The 20,835-nt window shown below is 34.8% G+C and overlaps 1 protein-coding gene across 1 annotated transcript in view; it reads left to right on the top strand.

Annotated features, from left to right (window-relative positions):
* The first annotated feature begins 12,675 nt into the window (after positions 1 to 12,675).
* Positions 12,676 to 20,835, top strand: part of LOC123566091 (uncharacterized) — a 50,291-nt gene continuing 42,131 nt past the window's right edge. Inside the window, exon 1 of the mRNA XM_053549187.1 lies at positions 12,676 to 12,946. Coding sequence (XP_053405162.1) covers positions 12,808 to 12,946 — 139 coding nt within the window. The 5' untranslated portion in view covers positions 12,676 to 12,807. The remainder of the gene's footprint in view (positions 12,947 to 20,835) is intronic.

The raw sequence follows: 20,835 nt of genomic DNA, 5'->3' as shown, positions 1-20,835 counted from the left end.
CTCTAATTCAGTTTTATTTCTGTTTTGGGAAGGAAGCCTTTTCGCTTGTTTCAAAAAATCCATGAAAGGGTTCATGAACCAAATAAAAACATGTATTGTTCTAAAGGTTTTCATCATAGTGATGAAAAGTAGGTTTTTGAATCTTTATAACATCTTTAATCATAATGTATAAATAGAAAATGTAATTTTAAAAGGAACTCTCAAGAAAATTGAAAATGTCTGTTTTACAATAACACATGAACTTTTATGTCTGAAATCTGTATGAAATTCTCCAACAGCAAATAAAACAAATAAATGCCATTTTAAATGCATCTGGAGTTTACAAAACAGAAAACAACCTCAATACTACAAAAGTCGAAGAGATTCTTTCAGAAGAAAAATCATTTATCGTTATAACAAGAAATTTACCGGTATCACATATCTCATTTTCACGAGAAAGTATTTCGTTATTACAATAATCTTTTTTTTTTATTACAAGACAGTCGAGATTATTACGGCCAAATTTTCTCCTGATATCGAAAGTAAACATTTAGGGAAAGTGTCTTCTTTTTTTTGCGAAAACAGGCGAAAAACGAAAGAACAAAAAGACAAAGACAGATATCGGCCAGAGTATGTTTTTTCACGCTAAGAGCACAAGTTTAGTAATGGAGGATCTTCATTGCAAATCATACTTATGCTTCGGTTTACATTTTTGCAAAATTATGACACTTATAGACATAATTGTGTACAATATATTGCGAGTTTGTGTATCTTGGTTCTCCACTCTGGGTGCACATATTGAGATGATTTTAAACATTTCGGTATAAAGGTAATGGACAAGTAATGACTCTCTACAAACTACGTACTTTTTGTATGTGATTTTGGCATTCTCCAGATTTTTACGGAAAGCCAGGTGCGCGCTGAGCTATATTCATCTCTGATGCCGAACAGCGTCAGGAGAGACCGTAATCACACGGAAATTGCCGAGTATCATTACGGGTCTACTACATTAAAGACGCGCCACAAAATAACTGTTAGACTGGCTCCCGTCCCTATGTTTGTTCTACATATATATATTTATTCATTAAGAGGGAAGTAACTCCAGCAGGTTGTTTCTACATTGACTTTTTTTATTGCCACTGGCTCCGAACATATGGTTCAGCCATCAGATAAAATGTGCTATTTTAGAGGCTAAAGATTTTCTTATTTTGCTTGCAGTATTTATATAAAAAAATAACCATGCAGCCAGGGAGCCAGGCTAAATAACTGTATTCTTTTGTATTTCCATGATGGTAATTGTACACTAATTGCATGAAAAAAAAAATAGAGAAATACAAGTATCTAGTTACAAATTGACAGGGGCATATATAAGGCCAAGACAATGTGTTTAATGTCTAAATATATTATTAAATTAACGTAACAGTATGCACAGTGCTTGGTGTATTAAGGTGAGTTTAGACCACACTTTGTTTCTACAGTGTAAGACAGTTATTATTCTATGTTTTTAAAACTATGCTGATTTGTAGGTGAATTTGTGAAAACACATTAATTCAGAGAGGGCCTAAATTGTCCACATGTCATCTTGTAGAATAGCTATATTATACCAGTATTATTAGAGTGATTTGCACGATGCTTATGTGCGCGGAAAAAGTAGGTCACTAGGTTGTGGTGGGTCTTTAAAAAGACCTACATTATGAAAATAATTGTGATAATACATGTATAATACAGCTATATGTTAAGATGACAGGTTGACAATAATTAGACCCTTCCCGAATTAATGGGCTTCATCAACTTCATCTGCAAATTTATTCAGTCATTCTCTTTTCAGTATAATATTTAAAACATAGATAAATAACTATCTTATACTGTAGAAATAAAGTGTGGTCTAAACTTATCTTAGTACATCAAGTTCTGTGCATTTTAATCAAACGGTTACACATTAAAGCATTGTCTTGACCTCTTATATATCAATAGACACTTGATAATTATCATCCAACTCATATGTAATTAGCATCATGGAAACACAAAAGAATACAGTTATTCTATGGTGCGGATCTTTAAAATTGGTTTTATTGCCCATCTGAATACGTGGACTATTATAATATCTGAGCAGATATGATTAGTTTCGCTACAGTACATGGAGTACATGCCTTAATCTTCTACAGTGCATTTTATTCTTCTATAGTACATGACTTATGTCGTTACAGTACGTGAATTTATTCTGGTACAGTACATGATTTATTTCATTCATTACAAAAGATGCTTTATTCGGCTTCAGTACATTATTAATTCAACTATAGTACGTGACTAATTCCGTTATAGTACATGACTAGTTCCGTTACAGATCTTGTCTAATTCCTCTACAGTACAAGATTAAATCCGTTACAGTTAAAAATTACTAATTCCGTTACAGTATATGACTAATTCCGTTACAGTTAATTACTAATTCCGTTACAGTACATGGCTAATTCCGTTACAGTACATGACTAATTCCGCTACATTACATGACTTATTTCGTCAGAGTACATGACTAATTCCGTTACAGTACATGACTAATTCTGCTACAGTACATGATTAAATCCGTTGCAGTTAATTACTAATTCCGTTACAGAACATGACTAATTCCGTTACCAGTACATGACAAATTCTGCTACAGTACATGATTAAATCCGTTGCAGTTAATTACTAATTCAATTACAGTACATGACTAATTCCGTTACAGTTATACTAATTCCGTTACAGTACATGACTAATTCTCGTAACAGTACAATGATTAATCGTTCAGTTAATTACTAATTCCGTACATAATGACTAATTCGCTACAGTACATGACTTATTGATAAGTATGACTAATTCCGTACAACATGACTATTCGTTACAGTACATGAATTCTGCTACAGTCCATGATTAATCCGTTACAGTAATGACTAACTCCGCTAATACATACTATTCGATACAGTACATGACTAATTCCGTACAGTACATGACTAATTTCCGTTACAGCACATGATTAAATCCGTTACAGTAATAAATCCGTACTAATGACATCCGCTACATTACATGACTTATTTCGATACAGTAATGACTAATTCCGTACAGTACATTATCCGTACAGACTTAATCCGTTCAGTAATACACGTACATACATGACTATTTCGTACATAATGCTAATTCCGCTACAGTACATGATTAAATCCGTATGCAGTAATGATACGCAATTCATTACAGTACATGACTAATTCCGTTACAGACATGGCAAATTCCGTTACAGTACATGATTCAATCCGTTACAGTAAATGACTAATTCCGCTACATTACATGACTTATTTCGATACAGTACATGACTAATTCCGCTACATTACATGATTAAATCCGTTACAGTAAATGACTAATTCCGCTACATTACATGACTTATTTCGATACAGTACATGACTAATTCTGCTACAGTACATGATTAAATCCGTTACAGTAAATGACTAATTCCGCTACATTACATGACTTATTTCGATACAGTACATGACTAATTCCGCTACATTACATGACTTATTTCGATACAGTACATTACTAATTCCGTTACAGTACATGACTAATTCCGTTACAGCACATGATTAAATCCGTTACAGTAAATGACTAACTCCGCTACATTACATGACTTATTTCGATACAGTACATGACTAATTCCGCTACATTACATGACTTATTTCGTTACAGTACATGACTAATTCTGCTACAGTACATGATTAAATCCGTTACAGTAAATGACTAATTCCGCTACATTACATGACTTATTTCGTTACAGTACATGACTAATTCCGTTACAGTACATGCTTTATTCCGCTACAGTACATTGATTAAATCCGTTGCAGTTAATTACGAATTCAGTTACAGTACATGACTAATTCCGTTACAGGACATGGCAAATTCCGTTACAGTACATGATTCAATCCGTTACAGTAAATGACTAATTCCGCTACATTACAATACTTATTTCGTTACAGTACATGTCTAATTCTGCTACAGTACATGCTTTATTCCGCTACAGTACATAACTAATTCCGTTGCAAAACATGACTAATTCGGCTGCAGTTCATGACTTATTCTGCTACAGTATATGACTTAATCCATTACAATAAATCATATAATCCACTACAGTAAATGACTTATTCCACTACAATAGATGATTAATTCTCCTACAGTACATGACATACTTCTTTAGAGTGTCTGCGGTACATGACTTATCTTTTCATCTACAATGCATGACACATAAATTCCACGAATCCCCTTTTGCTGCAATATGTGGCCTATATTCCTACAGCACGATCGTGCACGACTTATTCTTTTATAACTTGACGTACCACGTGACCGCACATGATATTAAAATTTAAGCATTAATTTTGAATTAACAAAGAACATGTCTGGCTTTAAATACATGAATGAAACGATAATGGTTTACAGAATATCTGATTAGATACTACAATGAAAATGATATGTAGTTAACATTTTTGTTCAAATTGTAATGACTGTGTGCATGTGTGCATGAAAGTTATATTTGCCGTGTGGTTGACCTCGTTCTATGGTAAGGTCAGATCATACCCGGGTCTAATCTGATAAAGTAATACAATACTTTATAAATACATTTGTTAAACTATCGATATCGTATGGAAGCTCTGGAGGGACACTTGACTTCCGTACTTTCAACTTTTGCACTTCTCACTTCCAACTTCAGGACTTCTTACTTCCTACTTCTAGCTTCTGTACTTTTGATTTCCAGCTTCCTGACTTTTGACTTCTGATTTCCAACTTCCAGAATTCTTACTTCCGACTTCTTACTTCCTACTTCTAACTTCATCACTTCCTCATTTCTGACTTCTAACTTCCGCACTTCTGACTTCCAACTTCTTGACTTTCGACTTCTGATTTCCAACTTCCGCATTTCTTACTTCCGACTTCCGAAGAGGGAAAGTTGGAAGTCAGATGTTTTAAAGATGGAATCCAGAAGTCAGGAAGTTAGATGTGCAGAAGTTGGAAGTCAGAATTGTGGGAGTCGAAAGTCTGAAGCTGGAAGTCGGAAATAAGAAGTTTGAAAGTTAGAAGTCAGAAATCAGGAAGTCAGAACTTAGACGTTTGAAGTTGGAAGTTGAAAGAGTGGAAGTTAGAATTCAGAGGTGTGGAAGTTGGAAGTAAAAAGTGTGGAAGTTGGAAATCAGAAGTCAGAAATCAATAAGTTAGAAGTAAGAAGTTTGGAAACTGTAAGTAAGAAATGAGAAGTTTCAAGTTATAAGTGAAGAAATTGGAAGTTAGTAGTCGGAAGCGTGGTAGTTAGAACTTAGAAGTGAGGAAGTTGGAAGTAAGAAGTTGGAAAGGTGGAATTTGGAAGTCAGAAGTCAGAAAGCTAGAAGTCAGATGTGCGAAAGTTAGAAGTTGGAAGTAAGAAGTCGAGAACTTGCAAGTGAAAAGTGTGGAAGTCAGAAATTAAAAGTAGGAAGTACGGAAGTCAAATGTCCCCCCAGAGCTTCCATAATATCGATATACAAGTTGAAGACCCACCACACAATAACTGTATTCTTCTATGACAGTAAATGTGTTACATTAAATCATTGAGGAGATACAAGTGTAACTATGTTACAGATACAGAACAGAACAGAACAGAACATACCTTTACTACCTCGGAACTTGTACATAACAGTTATTTGAGTATACAAAGCAAAAATAATATTCAATTCAATTCAACATGACATGGTGATATAAGCATGTACGAAGTCAAATAGCATATATAGTTTTATCATGGTTGTTGTTTTGTAAATCATTCAGAAAGATGATTAAATTACAAAATATATATGTATATATATAAAGCAAGAGTGAGTGGACCAACAAAAAAAGAAAAAACAAATTGACAGTGACGTAGAGGAGGCCAAGAAAATGTGCATAATGTCTGTACATTTTATTGAATTAATGTAGCAGTATGCAAAATACTTTCAGATGTATTTCGCACTTTTCCATCCATAGTGTAGTTGTGTTTTTAGAAACTTTGAAATACACGGAAAAGGTATTGTGTGAATAGAAAAGCTGAAAAGAGAAAACAGATAAAGTTGTGAAAACGTCCACCCGCCATCGCATTATATCTACCTGTATTATCAGAACGATTTTCTTGACATTCATGTCGAGACGGTGGCGGGAGAGCAGGTCACTAGCTTGTGGATAATAAGTACCGACTGCAGTGTACATCACGAAACAAAAATAATATGTCGTAAGATTTGGGACAAAAGTAGTCAGACTTTACACAGAGCATCAAAATTGTACGTGCAGGTAGAAAAATATATCTGCAGGTAAAAAATAGAAATGTACATTGAGTTATAATTTGTACCTGCAGATATAAATACTTTGTGCCTGCACGTTTAAATTACAACTGTAGTTAAAGTTTTATACATGCATGTATAGTTCTCTTTTGAAAATTTATAATTGAAAATATATAAAGGCATGTGGAATTTATTCGACATTTGTTTAAAGGAATGGGGATTCAACTGGGAGTAATACATTTTACGCGCAGGTACAAATCAGAGGTGTACTAGAGAGGTATAGTATATTTTATACTGCTTGTTACATCTGCCTACTTTTGACCCAAATGGTATGCTATACATCTTCAGTATCAGTCTCCTACCCAGTGGCCTCCCCTTACAGTCAGTCAGTCAGTTTGTATTTAATAAGGGTCCATCCGGCCATAAAAACAACAATAAAGCAGTACGCTATGTAAGAGTACGGACCCCCGGCATGTCACCAGGCATGCCGTTAAAGAGAACTTTTGAAGCCAAATAGTGAAGACCTCTACACAATTCCCGTAGAGTATTAGCCAAAAAATCCAAGTAATTTTGAAGCCATAAGTGGGTCACTGTCACGGTCAATGAGTCCATTAACGACAGAGACCCGAGACGGGGGCATCGCAAGGTCGCCCTACAAGGGCGGTTGGAGCCGCAAGTCGCTGGCTGGTGCTGTCGTCGCTGGACCCTCGTCGTGGAGTAGATGTGCCCCTCCCCTCCCGCACCCAATGTTGAGCGTAGGGACTGGGAAGCTCGAGGTCTTCTCTGCATATCGTCTATCCGCAGAACGTCACCAAGACGGTAGCTTCTTTCCTCACAAACGGTCCCTTTCAGGGCGACTCCCGCCGGCTTCAGTAAAGAGCCCAATATAATTGTGACCTAGTTCCGTCAATGCCCTGTGCCTTCTCGAGACGTGCACTCACCGGCCCTCCCCTTACACCCACAGTGATTATCAATGTCACGTGGTAGACGGGGGTGTTGGCTTCAGTATTTATTGCCTATGTTGACCGCGCAGTCTGAAGGTCTCTGGTATCAACACCAAAAGGATCACGACTTTTTTCCACGAAAAGGCCTCGATGATAATTCAAATATTGTTCAAGCTTTTCTTTGTATTTGAGCTGAAACAAATTATTTTAAACAATGTGTAAGCATAAAAGGACTGCTACCAACATTAATTGTTAATAAAAAGGTAAATGATCCGTTGGAAATAATCAACAATCCCAGATTTGATTGATACTCGTAAATACCTAAAACTTATCTTTCCATTCATTAATCTTTACGCGGTAAATTTAAGGGATTGTCAGTGCTAATCAGCACAGGTACAAGATGATATTTTGGCGGTTAAATGTAGACGAAGAAAGGCACAGTTCAATAACGTAATGTGATAGTAAGACAATTTTTTCATTCAAAAATCATTTAGAGATTCTGTGAAAGTAGAAGAGTTATTTACATTTTCAAATTTTAGGTGGGAAAAACATCCGCGTTTTAGTCAGGCATTGAAATAAAAACCCTATGTGAAATGCTCAATTCACAATTGTAGAAAAATTGTAATTTAACTTTTATTCAACAATCTCAACAACATCTTAATTTTGGCAGGAATTTTAAAGCTTGTGTTAAATATTGATATTTTACAAATGTCATTTATTTCTAAAGTTCCACAAATATACTTTATGTTTATAGAAGAGGAAGCACGGACGATTGGTAAATTTTGTACAAGGTTAAGCTTTCTGTACGATCATGTTTGCAAGTTTTAAGTATTATACAAGTTTACTGAAAATGGTGGGAACGGCAAAATAAAAAAAGGAAGATAAATCGAGGGGAGTTGAAGTAATAAGAGGGCTTCTGTTATACACAAGTGGATTTGGCTTGTAGCAGATATTGAAAATTATGTAAGCGTCCTGGTGAAAGCAGATTTATTTGTATGAACATATGACTGACTAAATCCTACTACCGACTTCATTTCATTTCCTTTGTAATGTTTATTTTGAAGCCTGAGGAAGGCTGATTCAGCCAAAACGTTGAAACAGAAGCGACTTGCAATATTTTGTAGTTTTTACTACTTTTAATACCTACTTACGACATAGTAACTCAAACGCAGAAGTTTACTAATTCCTACGTAGGATGTAGTAACTTCTAAATAGCTCATTACAATGTTCGCTTGGCATTTAATCAAGATCTAACTTAAATAATATACAAAATCATTTATTTTTCAGGGTCAACACAATAATAAAAATAGCAAAAATAAACGATGGACGATATCTGAGTTTTAGTTTTTATTTAACAACATGGAATATCATTTTACTGCACAAGTTGTTGAAGGTAAACAAACTTCCAGACATGTATCACTATCAGCCAATGACTATTCCAGGATCGACTACAAACAAATTTCATATGTTCACAACTTTAACGAACCAGTAAGTTATTGCGGGACGCAAAATGGCTTAACTTATTATTAATAAGTAAGTAAGTAAATAAATAAATAACATGTTCATAATACATCGCAATAAATACTACAGCAAAGTGGATTATGTATAAAATATAATCCCCGGTCAATTTGGACCTAGTAGGTCACCTTCGTACAATAAATGGAAATAAATATCCATAGTATGTGTGGTGCTATGGGCACCTTCTATATGTATTCAAACAAGTCTTTATAACACCTTGCTGTCTGCGTAAAGTCATAGCATTGTTAAGACTACAGTGCTTTCAAAGATAAATGAGAACGGTTACAAACAAATATGACCCTGAATTCGGTGCTAGGGGCATGAGGAGTGTTCTCTCGTGAACAGACTCGATCAAACCGAGGCTTGCTTTACGTTCTGTGCTTCAATGGGATCTTTTCACAGATTTTATTAACTACCACAACAGCAGTTAAGTGCCGTCATGCGGCAGTAAAAGTCACCCCGTACTTTGACTCAGTGTTGTTATATTTTCTGCTTCTTTGGGATCTGATGATTATGATGATGGAGAGTATTCATTTATACTTGAATAGAATTCCGCTTAAGCAGGTTCTGGAGAGGATGAGGGATGTTGTACATTTCATTACCTCTCTCAAATTATACCGAATCTGTTTTTATGTTGCTTGGTACGTCCTATGCTTCAATTGGATCTTTTCACAGATTTTTAATGAGTACCCGACTGACCAATGACACGAACTGTATTCTTAGTACAACAGCTAAGGAGTTTCGCGTTCTGTGCAAGAAATCAGTGCCATTTTCGTATTTATTGATCGCCGCGATCATATTGAATAGGTAAAGTATATGCGCGCTGGGGAAAATATTTCATGATGGACCTGTGAATTCTTTACTTATGGGTGAAACAGGTCTCATAAGCGTAAATACGACTAGCTTCTACTGATTATGAAACATACCGTACGATTTGTTGTGAATTAACTGTTCTTGTACTTTTAGTAGTTCAGCCGCCACCCTTGTTTAAGAGCAACATTTAAAAAACACGTTTTTTTTCATCCTCAAGTAATAAGTAAGTAGACTCGCCCAGTTTAATCAATCTAGACGCATAATCTAACTCTATACATAGAGCGCCTACTTCACCCGATTTACATTCGGAACATTTTCACGCGTTTCGGGCTTTATTGTATGTTTAACATGGGATTTTTGAACCGTCCAAAGATGTTGGAAATGTTTGTCTCATTGTTTATTTTTTTTTAATAAAAATGTTACTACTTTCATTGTCTACCACTTTTTTCCACCCTTGCCTGAAAAAAAAAAACAGTAATGAGTTTGTACACTGTTCAGACAATTGTGCTCTGTTGAAATTTAACCAAACACAAGTTTACCTGCATAAACAGATAGCATGATATGTCACAATGCGCGGATCCAGAGGGGGGGGGGGGACCGGGGGTCCGGACCCCCTCTGGAAAATCTTTAAAAAAGGAAAGAAGACAAGAAGGAAAGAAAATGTTTTTCGAAAAAGGCAACATTAGGACTGCATGTAAAGTATATGCGGCTGCTGCTACATACGACCCCGACATAATTCATATTATTTATCTAAAAGAAACTAAGAATTTTACCTTCAAGAAAGCTTGATTTTATCATTTTCCCAAATTTAAGAGGTTAGTCCATAAAACTGTCCCAGAATGCAAAAAATGAAGTGCTAAATTTCAATATTTCCAGTGGGCGGTGGGGGGGGGGGCAGGGGATCGGTTCCCCTTTGAGAAAATTGGCTGTGTCCGTGCATGGTCACTATACCTGTCCAGTACTGGACATTATGGTAAACGCTTCTTTCCTGCACAAATGACAATTTCGCAACTTCTGTCCGGTTTGTACAAATTTCTGGCCGCGATAAACCATTTGACTTGTTTAATGGTCTTACTCTTAACCTGCTATGTAGCACTGCGTTTTTGTGATAGAGGTTTCTCTTATCGAGCATGCACCCGTGTGTCTATCAATTTAATGAATATTAAATTGTACCTTTTGTTCAAACTTACGCTAGCTATACAAATATTTGAATACACAGCCAATTCATCATTGATAAAAAACACAGGGTACCTCGTTGGAAAAAAATCCTGAAAACTCAAAGATGTGAGAAATTATTTAATATTTGCTATTGTTGTCACGTCTGCGAATGGTTTCGGCTATGGATGAAAATCTCTGAAAACCGCTGAAAATGTCTGCTTACTCTCGTAAAGTGTATCAAATTCGAAAACCCTCCAGTGTGGTACGTGTATTTTGGCATTCTTTCTTGAGCACACTCGCCACAGTACGATCACCCAGCGTTCGGGAGATCCTTGGTTTTTATGTTTCGTTCCTGGTGTTGTTTTTTTATAAAATGGATAAGAACTTGTTAAAACGTATCCATTGCGAACACGACATTTTCATTAGTGATCGACTGGCTTCGTCACTTGTGAAAATATTTCATCCGGTGTTCACTCGGTAGAAGGTATTTCGATTTAACTCCAAAGTAAACAAAATATTCCCTGCTTAATGTGTACAATGAGTCAAATAATCACTGTAAATCTATACAATTTCAACATGTTGTTTAGTAATTGTATCATAGATAGTAAACAGTTTAGTCTCTATGTATTTGATCCGTTGTTAGTTTAAACATTTGTATATAAGTAAACTATCAAATCAATAAACTTACTGATTAAAACGGCATTCGATCTTTTTAGAAACTAAATAGGAGCTAAAACGCAGAATAACGTTTTTCTTTAAAGTAAAGTTTAGATGATCTCTCTGATCCTTTTTAGTTTCGAGTCTTCCCGACAGGTAAGAGGGGAATCGCAATATTATTTGCTTTTGATATGCAAGACTCAGCCACAAAAGAAATGAAATATATTGACTATATAAATCGGAGGTATTTAGTAAATATAAAAAAAAAACAATGATTGAGTGTTTTTTATTTAAGAAAAACACTTTTATTGAATTTTATTTCTTTTGCCCAGATTTATACAAACACTTCATTACGGCAGTTTACCAGAATAAAAGTACACGTAACTAAATGGCAAGTTTAGAATTGTACAAAAATGACAACCGTTTTGTTTCTGTGGCTTTTTTCTAGCTTTATAAAAAATAATGTTAACTACATATTTTAAGAAATAGCCACTTATTTCCTATAGAATAGAAAAAGTGGAAAACCTAAGGTCGCCCAACATGACATAAACGAAAATGTTGCAGGCTCGGTTTTATTGAGCCTGTTCAAGGACGGTAGTGGAAATGCAAGCTACCTTACAGGCATCCTAGCCCCGGGTTGAGCAGAACTCAACATTTACACATGTTATAAGCGGAGTATGGTCCTCAGTAAAAAAATAGCTTTGCCCCTAAACGAGAAAACAATGAGCAGAACTAAACAATCTGGAATTTAGAGACGGGATCTGAGGTAATGGAGCCTGCATATCACAGGAACTGCCAAAAGCAGGCACCATATCCAAGGGGTGATTAAACGATAGCAAAAGCTATTAAAGCCACCCAAGCCGAAAAGTTCAAGTTGAAAAATTAAACAGTACTCTAGCACAACATAAATGTCGTGCTGAATGAATCTAAAAAGATCGAAATATAACAGCTCTGATTGAAGGTACGGTGAGACTGTTTACGGCCGCCACACGGCACAAATAACGCTGCTGTGATAATAAAATAGAAAAAGGCATTGCGTTACAACTAAACAAGAAAAATAACCAAACACTTCCCCTCTTTACGGATTATTTGAGATCTAGATATCGCCACGTACAAATTCAAAGTTGCATATCTGCATATATAGTTGTCCGGATGAATCATGGTCAAACGGAACCCGTTCATATATTTTTAACATGAAGTGGGACATTTTGGTTCCAAAATGAAGTATACATTTAATTGTGCAACATTATATGAGTAAACTTCTTTAAGTTCTGTAAGACATTGATATACGGCAGACCTTGACGATCGCTAGTCAGGGAATTACATATCGATATTTTCGTCTTACAGCGTAACAGTCTGACATAGGATTTGGGCAGAGGCAGATAACAGCGTTCGGAAATATTAGTGCATATTATAAGAGAAGGCGTGCATATCATAGGAGAATGAATCGTGGAATACAGGAACTGGATTCTGTTTGGAGGGCGATTAAACCATGGGGAAAATTTCAGCTTTTCCAGCTTTTCCTTCTTCTACTGGATTTTTCTCCAGCATGTTTTGCTATTTTAAGCGCTGTCCTTACTGGTGAGTAAAAAATATTGTTTAGTATTATTCTCAGTTTTATTTTATTTACATATAAGGACATTTACAACATTTACTTCCTTAATGAATCTTTAAGTCGACTGTCAAGGAAATTATAGGATTACATTTCATATAACACGGGGAAGATGAATAAATTAAAATGAAAAAACAACAATGCGCTGAATAAAATCAGATAAAAGAAATAGCGGGCTATTAAATATAATTTCTTTTTCATGTATTTCAATATTAGCGTGAACAATTTATCTGTACAAGTTCCTAACATGTAAACATTCTTTTTTTTTTTAACATTTTGAAAATTATTTACGACACTAACAGTAATTCGTTATCCATAAAGCAGGTCGCTGATCTTATAGAGTTAGTTAATTATGAACAGAAAATATTACTTTAAAACTCTCACGTTTCACTTTTATAAAAGAGGTCGTAAGACCTAACAATAAAATCATATGGTGACTGATTTTTGTATTTTTATCGTCAACGGCTAACGGGGTCGTGAGTTCGATCCCCGGACGAGGCGTATTTCTCGGTGACGATTTGATAAAAGACATCGTGTCTGAAATCATTCGTCTTCCACTTCTGATTCATGTGGGAAAGTTGGCAGTTACTTGCGGAGAACAGGTTTGTACTGGTACAGAATCCAGGAACACCGGTTTGGTTAAAGGTTATAACACACTAAATAGTTGTTGTTCTTTATTCTATATAAAACTGACCTATTTCCAATGACCGCAGCACACATCAGGACTAATGTCTGTAACTTACATTTTCTTGAAGAATATTGTCAGTGCTAACTAAAAATCAAAAGAAAAGTGGGGCTCATGTTTGATGCAAGAAGAATAATTTCAGTCAAACACACAAACTGCAAAATCAGCTAATAAATGAGACCCCGAATTATACTGGTGGTGTATGATCTATGTTTCCATGAAAATTTTTGTCATGTTGTTATTTCATTATGAAAATGCTACCTACATGTCAAGCATAGATCTGTCATGTGATTTTAGCAAAAAAATTGCAAAGAAAATAAGGAAAATAGCTCTACAGAGCAAAAACTGAGGACTATTTGTATCCGCCATTATGCGACTACCATTTTTTTTCGCGCCATTTTTTTATTTAGTGTCTGTATGCCTATAAGAAAAACTTTTTTCTCTGACACTCTGCCAGTTTCATTTGAAATGTACAAGAAACCCAAATGCATGAAAAAATACAAGGTTTTAGCTTGATATCAACAGTTTCCAAGTTTTTACGGCAGTTTCAGTACCATAAGACAAAGCGTCAGATTTTGTCAAACAAAATTTTCGCGCCATTTTTCTATTTAGTGTCTGTATGCCTATAACTGCCCGCCGTTACATAACTGAAATACTGTTGAAAAACGGTGTTAAACCAAAACAAACAAAACAGTATTCAGTTAATCGAATGTAATCAAAATGTATTTGTATTTGTAGCTAAATTGTATGTTATGGTATAAGGCTTTATGTCTCACTTTACCAATTAAATTACTATATTCAAACAGGGCTTTAAGTTTAAGGTTAGAAAATGTACCAATTAATTGATTTAAAGGTTTAAGGTTTCCACTCTGTATCAATTAACTGGCTATATGCAGATAGGGCATTTAGATTTAAGTTATTAATTGACAATATTCCATAAGGTTTTAAGTTGATAAAGCTAAACTCTTTGAATACCAGATCAAACTCATTACAGAATTTCATTGCATAATTCTAAAATACTCGACTATTCAACAGCATTGGCAGTTTATTGAATATTACAGTCGAAAAAGGGCCATAATTTTGTGAAAAATGCAAGATAGAGCTATGGAACTTGTGCATTGCATGTCAGATCGTTACAGTGAACAAGTGTGTGAAGTTTCAATCAATTCCCTTCAGCGGGTATGCACTAAGATACCAGCTTACGCACAAAAACTTAACCAAACTTACTAAGTAGAAAAAGGGGCATAATTTTGTAAAAATGCAAAGTAGAGTTATGGATATTGTGCACTGCATGCCCGATCATCACAGTGAACAAGAGTTGAAAGTTTCTATCCATTCCCATCAGTGGGTACTGAGATACCAGCTTACATGCTAAACTAAACCAAAAATTTGAAGGTGAAAAAGGGGCATACTTAAAAATTTTGTGAAAAAGCAAAATAGAGTAAGTGAACTTGTGCAATGTAAGTCCTAATACACGGCCTGTAAACACTGGCTCGTCCTCTTTGAGGAGATGAGTTGAAAAAAGAGCCAATGATACTTCCGAGGAGGCGCTAATGACCGGAACTTCATGCAGAATGTAAACAAAGAAGAAGGGTGAGTTGATTGTTTCCTTTCTCAGATAAATGTAAGGCCCTATTTTAAAAAATAGCCAATGTAGTTCCACTTAGAAATGATTATATTTTTTATATATGCAGGCCATTTTGCAAGGTAAATGCATTCTTTGACGTGAGAACTTTTGAAAGTTGGAAAATACAGTAAGTCCAAACCAAAAGTGGACATTTTCCCATATATTTCACCCTAATTTACACAAATTTAAGATTTTATAGTCCCTGCATCAACCTTGCTGAAAAGCATATCTTACTACTGCATGACTTACGTGGTTTACTAGCGTGTTTATCCCGTACACGTGCATTTATCACCATGTGGAGGAGCCAACGCCGCAGAGGAGGCGCTAAGAACCGGAGTGGGAGCCAAAGCACTTTGAAATTTAGCTGTTTTTTTTAATGTGTCATCAGTTCTCACATACCAGATCTTTATCATGATTTCCTTGGATTGTGACAAACATCTGATGGATGATGTTTTAACAACATCCTATTCATTTCCTTAGAATGTATTACGAGATATTTACACTTCTCTTTTCTTTTGCACTTGTCTAATGATGGGCTATCATGGCGTTATAAGTTGTATAGTTATGATATTTTCTGTGAAAGGGACATTTCCTAATGCACAACGGTTTTCATGTCCAACGCATTTTGGATTTTTTAATAGTTAGTGTTAACTTTGTGGTAGTCTTGAAATGCAATTGCAACATGTGCTTCACTAGGTACTTACAAATGCTAAATAAATATAATTGTTTACTTGTAAATTGCTTAATTCGATTACATATACGTATATGAAAATGCTAACACTTAAAATACCTCTCCCAGATGTTCTAACGATAACAAAGAAACTGAAAACGTTATATATTTATTCCCCTGTCGAACCGCATGTATCATATAGCTTTTGTCTTATCCTTGTCCGTTTGTCAGTCGTCGTTCTGCAGTCAAAGTCATATTAATTAGTTATTATTTAGTACTGGGAGGGTGCCATCTGTTGAGGCAATATTTGATGTCAGATTTGTTTTTAATTAATGCTACGTAGTAAGAATGGGTATTGACCGTTACTGAGCTTACAGTTACAGAATTATAAATACAGTTTTCTAATTTTACTTAAATAACGTTTGTAAGGAAACATGTATGTTGATACTTAAGAATATCGAAAAAAAAATCATTTCTTATATTTACATTATATAGTAATGCTGCCTTTCTCGATTTTATTTATGCTTTCAAATAACTCTTAAAAAAATTGTTTCTAAATGAATTAGAAAAGACATAAATATATTGAAAAGATAAAAAAAAAAAAAACAAATTAGCAAAAATATCGAGGGAGTTTTATAAATAAAGTGTACATTCTAACATGACCAGCAATGCTTAAATCGTCAAAACGATATTGTGTTCACGTCGCAGTCGGAGTCGGCGTCGCCGTTGGATATTTATTTTTTTATAAAGTCAAATATCTCTGTTACTATCAAAGCTATTGACTTGAAACTTAAAACAGTTATTTACTATCAAAGTCTACACCAGGAGAAACAATCTCTATAACTCTGATTGAATTTTGACAGAGTTATGCCCCTTTTTAACTTAGAGTTTTAAGTTTTATAAAGTTTTACTGGCAAAGCTCTAATTCAGAGTCAAGTACTGAGAAAAGTCGAGTGGGCTGTCTTATGGACAGCTCTTGTTATTTTAGGTAGATTATGTGCATTTGGGTAGTATAATACAATTTCAAGCATCAAATTATAAACATTAAAACGGAATAGATATTACATTGCGAGAACGAAACCGCTTTATACGAGTGTTCATCACCCAGGAAATGAACTGGTCAGTGGCTCCGACTCTGGACTTTTGCGCCTCCTCCAAGGCTTTGGCTCCTCCTCTTAGCCAAAATTGAGCATAGAGGGGTAAAACCCGCCGTTAAAACACATAAATAATACAGATTTAAAGAGAATTCCTATAGTTTTTTTCCTTTCATAGAATTTTTTTAAATTCACATATATGATAGGAAAATTTGTGCTGAAAACAATGAACAAATAAAAACAATAGGTCACCAGGCTTGTTATTGTGAAAAATTGTTTTGTACACACCCACTGTTGCTGAAACTGCCAGCGATTTTTCAACATTTTCATAATTTTCTGCTTTTTTATAAATACCAACCAAAATATACATCCAGGCAGCACAATACGGTTTTTTCTTTTTACAGATTTTATTATATACTTATTTGATATCATAGTCATATTTGTAATACTCTATCCTTACAATAATGGATACAAATGAAAAAAAATATTGTTTCATATTTACTTTTGTAAACTTTTTTCAATGAAAAATACCCATAGTGAAGAATATTTTTTTTAAATTTTGAAAAAACTCTTTCATAGAATTTTTTCTTTTTCTTCTTGTGTATAGATAATTGCATTGTGAGCATAAAAATGGCTAAAAATGTATGGGTCACCAGGCTAAATTTTATGTTAAGACCGCTAGAATACAACACCTGTTCGGACGGAAATGGCGCGAACCTGGCCAAATTGATTACATGTATGTCTGCTAAAAGTTAAAAAAAGTTTTAAAAATTCTTAATTCTTTCTATAATTGAATACTAAATAATCTGAAAGGTGATATTGTCTTATCAGTACTAAGTAAATTATCTTACATTATATGAACAACACTGTCTTTGTACTAAAATGCGATGTGAAAACACAACCACAAAAATAGCAAGATACCTGTCAGGCATGATACTTGTCAATACAACATAAACCAGTATCAACATTTGATTACTGATATAACTTTTCATTCAAAATTCCTCATATTTAAGATTGTCTGTAACATGTTTCAACAAATGTTGACTTCAGTTCAGTTTTCCATAGAAAGTGTCGGCTGCGCAGAAAGATGCGCATAAAAAACTATAGGAATTCCCTTTAACATACCATTATGGGAAAAATTGGTACAATGTATATTTACTCTTATATGTGTAAATTGGGACGAAATATATTGGTAAATCTCCACTTTTGGTTCGAACTTGCCCCATTTTCCAACTTTCAAAAGTTCTCACGTCAAGGAATGCATTTACCTTGCAAAATGGCCTGCATATATAAAAAGTATAATCATTTCTGAGTGGAACTACATTGGCTATTTTTTGAAATAGGGCCTTACATTTATCTGAGAAAGGAAACAATCTACTCACCCTTCTTCTTTGTTTACATTCTGCATAAAGTTCCGGTCATTAGCGCCTCCTCGGAAGTATCATTGGCTCTTTTTTCAACTCATCTCCTTAAAGAGGACGAGCCAGTGTTTACAGGCCGTGTAATAGTAGGTCATCAGATTGAATAACAGAAAAAAACTTGCCTAAACTTAATTGGTCATATCTACCCAATATTTATAGACAAAATGTCAGATTATTTGTCTGTATAAAATCTAGATTAAGTTTTAATCCGGGTTATATATTTGGACAAAAACTAAATCACTACGTCGAGTGTAAGAACTAGTTTACACTAGAGGACACTTTCCGTTCTGTATCTGACCTTCATAGATTATTGACAGAATGCGAGCCTGCATAAACTAAATCAAAGCATTGTAAATACTGTAGGACGGATTGTCTTGAAATGTATTGATTCTGTCAGGTCCGAGATCAGAAATGTCCCTTTTCTGTTGGGACTGTTAAACTATTAAATGTCTTTTTCAGTTGTTTTTTTTTACAACAGTGTAACCATTTCCTTGCCAAATTTCTATGTTCATTGCGAATTTAATGACTAAATATGAACAATGCAGACTATCATGATCAGACTGCACAAATGTGTATATAGACACATACACACAATTACAAAACAAGTATACATGTTGTAATAATTATTGAGCAAATATACACCAAACTATAATAACATAGGGATATGAACTGAAACACATTTTTTAAGGTCACTGATTATAGCAGGGACGATCAGACTTTTAAGGAATACACATATAGGTGATTACCGTGTTTCAAATTCAAATAGACTGTAATAGCCAATCATTCGAGCATGAAATATTTTGTTTTAGCTCTAAAATAGTAATAACTTTTACAGATTTACCGAGAGCTGAGTAATATTCTATTCGGCAATTTAATGAATTCCTTTCTCAATAAATTTCCAAGTATCATAAATCATTGGAAAAGTCTTTTACTTCTTTTGATTATCAAAAGGATCTATCAAAGTTCTATTATTCTATTTCACTTCTTTGTGGTGATTAAAAATAACAAATATCCGAGCTTTTACTTCTCCTAAATTCTGAAGTTTTTAGTACAGCTAATTTATTTGTGAATTCCATTTACGTAAAATCTTCATTATAAAAACCGTCATCCAGCGATAAGAACACTGTCTCGTATATAAAGCGTGCTTAGTTTAATGGTCAGCGGGCTCATCGTCTGCTCACGATTATAGTGGACGCAACTTGACCCCGATGGTTGACCTTTGTATTATAATACATAATGAGGCACACCCTATTATTGAAAAGGAGTGTATGTAAAACGCTTCATCTCTTTGCATTCATAAATTTAAAATTGACGTAGATTTATCGTGATATAGATGTACTGCAACCCTTATTTCTACAATGAAATGACCGATATGAATAATCAGCCTAAGGTCAACCATCGCGGTCAAGTTGCGACTACTATATACTATACTAATCCTCTGCATTCAATTAAAGCGCGCAGTGAAGCGTGGTAATTTCAGATGTTCTATGTGCTGCCATTTGAGAACTATTTTCTTTCAGCGGAGTGTGAAATCTATGGTGGTTATCAAAAAATCGATTAAGCCGAAATTCGTATATGTATTATTGTGGTTCCACTGGACGGAATTGTCTTCGACAATCCGTCCAAAAAGTGGAAAACCGTATGTCGCCCAACACGATAAAACTGGCGTCTTTATTGTAACTGGGCACACTAGCGTCTAAAATCCGGACAGTATGTCAGATCATAGGAAAAAACTTGATTGCACTTACGAGGCAACATCCTCTCCCTGATCGTCATGAAACATGGCGAGAATGTTGGTCTGTATAAAAAATAGGGTTAATTTGTACCTCGGTCTGAAACCTTGTCATTTGTTAAATGTTAGAAATACCTTTTCAACACTCTGAACAGATGCCACATTCTCCATCCGGTCTTTATTAAGCCTAACCTGAATATATCTGTTAATGAAATAAAGGTCAAATTTGAAAATGGGTCAGCTAGAGTCAAAAAGAAGATCACTTGGTCAGGTTTAGACACCAGTCTAACTTTTGTTCTTACGAAGTCTAGGTCGAACTTGAAATTTGATCAACTGAAATCAATAACTAGTTGAAAAAACTTGGCTACGATAGTTTTTTATAGGTCACGCCAATATACGAGATGCTTGCATTTTTTCCGGACGTCAAACATGGAAAGAGTGCTTTTTGAACGATATCTATTTCAACAGCAGCTTCTAGAAACATGTCTTTTTGTATTTTCTTGCGGTAATTTATTGCATATATTCTGCACAACTAGGGAGGCATTTCAGCGTGTGTATTCTATAAGACTTTAGGTACTAGGCTATATGATGCAGTTCACAGCATAATTTAGTGCTACTAGATCAAACTC

Source organism: Mercenaria mercenaria, chromosome 8 (assembly GCF_021730395.1).
Source record: "Mercenaria mercenaria strain notata chromosome 8, MADL_Memer_1, whole genome shotgun sequence".
NCBI classification, from domain to species: domain Eukaryota; kingdom Metazoa; phylum Mollusca; class Bivalvia; order Venerida; family Veneridae; genus Mercenaria; species Mercenaria mercenaria.
This window is presented reverse-complemented; position numbering and strand designations above follow the sequence as displayed.